Source organism: Nothoprocta perdicaria, unplaced genomic scaffold (genome assembly GCF_003342845.1).
Source record: "Nothoprocta perdicaria isolate Ctin4 unplaced genomic scaffold, notPer1 scaffold_694, whole genome shotgun sequence".
Taxonomy (NCBI): Eukaryota; Metazoa; Chordata; class Aves; order Tinamiformes; family Tinamidae; genus Nothoprocta; species Nothoprocta perdicaria.
Window position 1 is genome coordinate 9779 of NW_020455970.1, and position 7520 is coordinate 17298.

Consider the following 7520-nt stretch of genomic DNA (forward strand, 5'->3'; position numbering starts at 1 on the left):
GCGGGCTGGCTCTGCGCGCCCGCCAGCGGCACGGGCACGCGGCGGAGCGCCGGCTGGCCCACCTGGATGGGCGCCGAGAGGATGTGCGCGGTGCCGGGCGCGTTGGGCGACGCCAGCACCGGGCCCAGGTTGAGCTGCCCGGCCAGGTTCTGGTTGGTGAGGATCTGCGCCGGCAGCGCCGGGTTGGCGATGAGCTGCGCGCCGGCGCCCTGGCTCGTGATGATGTGCGCCGGCGCGGCGGCGTGCGACGCCGCCAGCAGCTGCCCGCCCACGCCGGCCGGCAGCGCCGAGAGCTGCGGCGGCAGCTGCACGGCCGAGGCGCCCGGCAGCAGGAACTGGTTGACGGCCTGCGGCACGTGCTGCGCCGGGATGACGATGCTGCTGCCCTGGTTGAGCAGCTGCACGCTCATGGGCTTGCTGAGCGCCGGCGGCTGCGGCGGCGGCGGCTTGAACACGTTGGCGGGCAGCGCCGGCGGGAAGCCCGACAGCACCACGTTCTGGCCCGCCTTGAACGTGAGGTTCTGCTGCGCCTTCTGCTGCTGCTGCTGCTGCTGCGGCTGCGGCTGCAGCGCCGCCTCGCCGGGGATGGCGAGCGCGGCGCCGGGCGAGCCGAAGGGCTTCGGCGTCAGCTGGTAGAGCTTCTGCTGCAGCACGCCCGCCGGCTTGGGCTGGATGGGCGTGGGCGTGCGGTGGATGATGACGTTCTGCGCCGGCACCAAGGGGCTGCTGAGGCTGGAGGTGACGGCGAGCGGCTGCGCGGGCGGCGCGCCCGCCACGCCGCCGAACACGGAGCTGCCGTTGAGCGTCGTGGTGGCCACGGCCGGCAGGTTCTTCTGGATGACGAGCCCGGCGCTCTGCGGAGACACCCCGGCCGAGGCCAGCGTCACCTCGGGCGCCGTCTGCGCGATGTAGCTGCCCACGGGCACCGTGGCCACCGGCGAGGGCTGCACCTGCTTGGCCAGGAGCTGCTGCGCCGGCTGGTTGATGGCCATCACCTGCTGCCCCACCACCTGGATGGGCCCGATGCCCAGCGCGCCGCCGGGGCTGCCGTTGGGCAGGCCCTGCAGGTTGGGGATGGGCTGGATGGTGACGTTGCCGATGCCGACCTGCTGCAGGAAGGGCTGCACGCTGATGGCCTTGTTGACCACGTCGGCGCCCACGGGCTGCTGCACCAGCGCCTGGTGCGTGAGCACGGCGGGCGGCTGCAGGCCCAGCAGGTCGGCGCCGCCGGAGAAGATCTGCGGGGCGCCCTCGGGCGCCGCCTGCACCACGGGCTGCAGCGTGGGCAGCTGGAAGGAGCCCAGGTCCAGCTCGGCCTCGGCCTCCAGCGTCTGCTCCGTGATGTTGGCCTCCTGCAGGCTCTGCTGCAGGATGTCGCAGGGCTGCTCGGCGCCGGCGCCGGCGCCCGCCGGCGAGCCCAGGATGTCATCTTCCAAGAAGTCCAGGTCCACGCTGGGCGCCGGCTGGCTCTGCTCCGCGCTCAGGTGGTTGCCCGAGGGCTCCTGCACGTGCAGCTGCAACGGGGGAGAGCGCGCCGTGAAGGCCGGCGGCTCCGCGCGGCACCGGGAAGCGGCGCCCGGAGCGGGGAGCGCGGCGCGCTCCGGCTCCAAGGGCAGCTTCGGAAGCGGCCGCTCCGCTTTGCTGGCGGCCGGCAGCGAAACGCAGGCGGCGGAGGGACGGGGCGCCTGGGAAGGGGGATTTTGGGGACGTTTCCGCTGATTCCGGCTGCCCCGGGAGCAGCTGAGGGCAGGGATTGTGGTTTCCCAACCCATTTTGGCTGCCAACACTCCTCCAAGCCCATCCAGAGGGGCCAGGGCACCTTTTCCTCGGCTTTCACCTTGGCCCGCGAGGCTTTTCCCGCGTTGGGAAGAGAAAACGGGGCTTTTCGCGGGCACGCGGAAGGGATGCGCCGCCCCCGCATCGCGGGGCTCGGGCTCCACGACCCTTGGGGAATCAGCCCTGCATCCTACCGACTCACCTCGGAAAACGGATGGGGAAAAAAAAAATGAAAAGCAGGAAAAAAAAAACAAAAAGGAGGAAAAAAGGAAAAAAAAAAAAGGCTTGCAAAATAAAAATAATAATTAAAAAAAAACACACAAAAAATGAGGTTTCTAAACTAGCATTCCCCAAGTATAAGGCAAAAAAAAATACATACCCCAGCACCTTCAAAAAAGGCACTGGCTGCATCTCCTGTGTTGTCCAGGAGATCATCACTGTCAATCTGGAATTAAGAAGACTTCGTTTTACTTCCTTTCAGCGGAGGATGCAAAAGAAAAAGCGCTCGGAGCGCGGCCGGGCGCCGGAATCCGAGAAAGTGCCCCAAAAGGTGCCGGGAAAAGGCGGCTGCGGGGGCCCCGGGGACGCTCCCGTGGTTTAGGGGATCCCTGCGGATGCTCCGGGCCGCGCGGCTCCGCTCACCTTTTCGGATCCATGCAGGAAGTCGTTGAGGGCCTGGGGGTCGCTGCAAGGCAACGGGGAGGCGGGTTAGGGCGGCGGAGGGTCCCGCGGGAAGCGCGGCGGATCCCGCGGGAACGCCGGCGCGCGGGATGCCGCCGGAACGCCGCCGCCGTGCCCACTCACCAGATCACGTCGAGCAGGCACCGGCCGTCCTCATCGTCCATGTCAACTGCGGAGAGGGCAGAGAGGGGCGTCAGCGGCCGCATTCCCCTCGATCCCGGCCTTCCCGCGGCCACGGGAGCCCGCCTTCCCGCCGGGAACGCCGGGCTGCCCCCTGCTCCCTTCGGCCTGCATTGCTCTGCCTTATATAGTAACCGCCGGCGGCTCCCACCGTGCGCTTTCCCGGGATTTCTGCCGCTCGCCGCCGGAGCCGGGGAGCAGCCGGGGACGGAGCCGCCGCGGCGCAGGCCCCACATTCCCACCCGCGTCAGCGCCCGCTCCCAGGGATGCCGGGAAGGAGATCCCGGCGCGGCCTCGGGATCCGGGGATCCGGAGCCGAGTGCTTTCCCACGGGACGCAGCGGGAACGCCGGGACACGGCCCCTTTGGGCGCTGCCGTCGGAAGCGTCGGCCGCTCCGTGCTCCGTCGCGCGCCCCATCCCGTTGCGGGATCGGCCCCGCAGCGCCAGGAAAAGCCTCTGGGAAGCACGGACCGAACGGGAGCGATCCCGAGGGAAAACGCCTAACTGGGCGCCCGCGGAGGGCTTTAGGAAAGCGGGAAAACACACTTTCCCACTCTGGGAAAGCGGGAAAACAATCCCAAATCTGTGAGGTTTCACCTCGAACCAGCTCGGGAGCAGGGAGCCGAGGGCACGGACCTGCCCATTCATCCGTTATCCCGTTATCCGCTATCTTTTCCTCTGTTTTCCTCTTTTTCCCTATTACGCGGAGGAAGGCGGGTGGCAAAGCCCGGCGACAAAGCGACTTACAGCCCCCAAAACCCCCAAATCACCAATTCCCGTGGGGAATGCCGCGGGAGCCGAGGAAACCCCCGCCTCAGCGCGCCGGCTCCGGCTTCCGGGAATGGCCGCCCCGCATTCCCGCGGAAATCCAGCCGGACGAAGACGGTTCCTCCGCGCGCGAGCGATAAACTCGGGATCCGGAGCAGATCCCGCCATCCCCGCCGCGAGTCGGCTGCACTTGGCCCCCGTGCGCACAATTCCCAAATCCCACGTTTTTCTTTCCCATGATCCATTCCAACCTGCAGCTCCTTCCCTGACCCCTCAAGCGGCGGAAACCCTTTGGAATGGGGAGACGGCGGCCACGGATGAAGATGAGGATTCCTCGGAGGAGGAAGGGCGCCATCCCACGGCATTCCCGGCCTCCGGACACGCAGCGATATCCCCACTTTGTCCCCGCACGGGAAGCCGGCGCGGCGCTCCGGAGCGAACGGGAAAACCCCATTTCCCATTTGCCGGAGCGGCCAACGCGAGCGGAGCCGTCGGAGCGGGGACCTGCCCGGAGCCTCCCCGTCCCGGCTCTTTGTTTTCCCACCCTATCTCCCTCCTCCTCTTCGGATTAACCCTTCCCAGCACCGGGATCGCGGCCTCTTCCCAGTGCCGGCACGGGACAAATAACAGCGGATACCCCCGAAAGGAAGCGGCGGATCCAGGGACAGCGGGATACGGATGGGATCCCTCGGTGCTCCCCTCGTGCCGTTCCACCACGCGGGAGAGATTTTCCCATCTTCTTCCCGGGGGATATGCAGGGAAAACCGGGATCTTCAGGGAAAATCGGGATCGTCAGGGAAAACCGGGATCGTCAGGGAAAACCGGGATCGTCAGGCTTTCGACACCCGGGCGTGCTATCATAATCATTAACATCAGCCTTGCCACCGTTTTCCTAAAATCTCCGCCGGTTGGGAACAACCTTCCAAAGCGATTCCGTTGGAGGAAAAAAAAAACCCAAAAAACGTGGAAATACAGAGCTTTAAAGGGCCATTTTGGGCTGAACTGGCCTCAAATTCCTCCCGCGTTGGGAATGGCGGCGCCAACATCGTCCCCGCGTCGGAGCCGGCAGCGCTTCGGAAATTCCAGCCACGAGGAAGCCCAGTTCCCAACTTCCGCCGCCACCAGAAGGGCCGATTTCCTTAAGCTCCGCCGAAAACAGGACAAAATTCCACATTTTTGGTTACGTAAGGGGCAACGGCCGCATTTTTGAGCGGACTCCAGGAGTTCCGATCCCACGAATCGCCGGCGCACAAATAAAACGGGAGGCGACGCTTTTCCATGCAAGGTTCTCCTAAGGAATTCCAGGGCGTCCGCGCTCTGCTCCAGAGGCGCTTCCTTCGGGAGAGCTTGGCTCCATGAGCGGCTTCCCCATCCAGGCCGCACGGGGAGGGAAAAGATTTTTCCAGACTCTTTTAGGAAGGATTCTCGAGCGGAGAAAGCCAAAAAAAAGGGAAAACGGAGACTTTTAAGCAGGAATTTTGGATCCGTATCCCCCGTATTCTCAGTCGCGTGCCAGGAGTTGGAAGCTTTTTATCCCCGCCGCCGGATGGAGAATCCCAGAAAAAAGCCGCATCTGGGAAGGGACAGGAAGAAAACTGGAACTCCGGGTCGGCCTCAGCGCCGCTGCCACCGGAACGCCCCAAAACGGCTGCAACGGCCCCAAAACGGGCGCGGGAGGCGGCGGCCTCCCCTCCCCCGGCAGCGCCGCTTCCTCGGAGCCTTTTCGCTGGAAATCACTTCCAGACTCGCATTCCCGCGGCGGGAGCAGGGATGCGGTGGGAGCGGGGCGGGCCGCCGCGCCGCGCGTTCCCAATCCCGCGCTCCGCTGCCATCCGTGTTCGCTCTCCTCCGGGGCGCTACGGAGGGAATTCGGCAGCTGGGGATGGGATCTCGGAGACGGAAAATCCCGCGCATCCCTGATCCGCAGGGAACGTCCCAACCTGGCAGGGATTTCCAGGTGCCAGGCCCCTGATGCGCCGGAATGGGCAAATTTATAGGAATGCACTTTTTTGGTAAATAAGGGTGGAGGGCAGGTTCCGAAGGGAGGAGAACATGGAGAAACATGGAGAAACACGGAGACAGTCCCGCCGGGAATGAGGTCCGAGCTCGGAGCATCCCCTTGGAAGCGGCCGCCCAAGAAGTCGATGGTTCCTAGTGATCCCCGGGACAAAGCGACCTGCGAGGAGGCGGCTTTCCCGCAGCTCCGTGCTGCTCTCCCGGAATTCGCCCGGAAAAACTCCCGGCTTCTTCCCAGTGTCAGGCTCCGTGGCGTGGATCCGTGGCCTTTTCCACCTGGAACATCTAGGGAAGCATCCCGGGCTCCCCAGGCAATGGAAAGGAAGGGATGGGCGGCGCTTCCCGCTCCGGGGCCCGTTCCCGCGGGATGGGGCGCCGAGGGGACGCGCCTCGGCCGCCCGCTGCGGATCGGCGGCCAAATCCTGCGGTTAATTCCTGCAGCGCCGCATCCCGGCGCGCCGATGAGGATTCTCTTCCAGGAGGAAGAGGCCGGAGCTCCCGGAGAGGCCGCCCAGGGCAGCGGGAATCCGAGCAGGAGGAAGCGGCATTCCCGGCGGTGGCTCCGGATGCTCCCGCAGGCTCTTTCCTGGCGCGGATCCTGAGGCAGCGTCCGGATCCGCACGCGGCGAGGAGCGGGACGGCGCGGGGATGCGCACGGACGCCCTTCCCTCCGCGGGATCCCACGGGAAACGCGAGGCCGCCGCAGAGCCGCAAATCCCGCCGAGATGCGGCGGGATCCAGGTTTCCAGAGGAGAAACGGGAATCTGCGCCCTCCGCGCACCCCGCCCAGCCCCACGGACGGGAATCTGCCGCGGATTCGCTCGGCATTCCCGTTCACGGGAATCTCCGGGGCGGCAGCGCTCCCGCGCATCCCTGGCAATTCCACACGTCGCGGCGCGGGAATAAAGGCGGCGCTCGGCGTTCCGGCAGGGAATGCCGCGATAATCCCGGGGATCGAACAGCCAACGGGATCCAAGGGAGCGGCGGGAGGACGGGACCCCCGCGACACCCCCGGTTTGGGCCAAAAACCCCGACTTTGGTGAACGTCTCCAGTTTTGCAAACACCCCCGACTTTCGCAAATAACCCCGATTTTGGCGAATATCCCCGATTTTGGCGAATATCCCCGATTTTGGCGAATGCCTCCGATTTTGGCGAATGCCTCCGATTTTTGCAAACACCCCCAATTTTTGGCAAATGCCCCCAGTTTTGCAAACGCTCCCAATTTTGCAAATACCCCCAGTTTTGGAGAATACCCCCGAGTTTTGTCAATGCCTCCAATTTGGCAAATACCCTCCAATTTGGCAAATACCCCCAATTCTGCAAATACCCCCAATTCTGCAAATACCCCCAATTCTGCAAATGCCCTCAATTTTGCGATTACCCCCAACTTTGCAAATACCTCCAATTTTGGCGAATACCCCCGACTTTGGCGAATACCCCCAATTTGGCAAAAGCCCCCCAATTTTGGCAAATACCCCCAATTTTGGCAAATACCCCCAATTTTGGCACATCAGGCTGCCCCAGAGCGGCACGGGGCACGCGGGGACACGGGACGGCGCTCGGGCCCGGGCTGTTTGCAGCGCTTTGGGGACCCCCCGTTTCACCCCGTTTCGCACCGTTTTGCACCGTTTTCAACACTTTGGGGACACCCCGTTTCACCCCATTTCGCACCGTTTGCGGACACCCCGTTTCACCCCGTTTCGCACTATTTGCAGCACTTTGGGGACACCCCGTTTCAGCCCGTTTTGCACTGTTTGCAGCACTTTTTGGACACCCCGTTTCAGCCCGTTTGCGGACGCCCCGTTTCAGCCCGTTTGCACCGTTTGTGAACACCCCGTTTCACCCTGTTTGGCCCCGTTTGCAAACACCCCGTTTTGCACCGTTTGCGTACACCCCGTTTGGCCCCGTTTGCAGACACCCCGTTTCACTCCGTTTGTGGACAGCCCGCTTCGCCCTGTTTGCACCGTTTGAGACACCCCGTTTTGCCCCGTTTGCGGACACCCCGTTTCACCCCATTTGGCCCTGTTTGCACCGTTTGCAAACACCTCGTTCGGCCCCGTTTGCAAACACCCCGTTTCACCCCGTTTGCACCGTTTG

At 64.3% G+C, this 7520-nt stretch overlaps 1 protein-coding gene across 1 annotated transcript in view; it reads right to left on the minus strand.

Annotated features, from left to right (window-relative positions):
* LOC112956983 (BRD4-interacting chromatin-remodeling complex-associated protein-like) overlaps positions 1-2621 on the minus strand; it is a 12321-nt gene extending 9700 nt beyond the window's left edge. Inside the window, exons 1-4 of the mRNA XM_026050472.1 lie at positions 2581-2621; positions 2419-2461; positions 2156-2221; positions 3-1514 (exon numbers count right to left, since the gene is read on the minus strand). Of these exons, the coding sequence (XP_025906257.1) occupies positions 3-1514; positions 2156-2221; positions 2419-2461; positions 2581-2621 (1662 nt within the window). The remainder of the gene's footprint in view (positions 1-2; positions 1515-2155; positions 2222-2418; positions 2462-2580) is intronic.
* Between the last annotated feature and the right edge of the window lie 4899 nt (positions 2622-7520).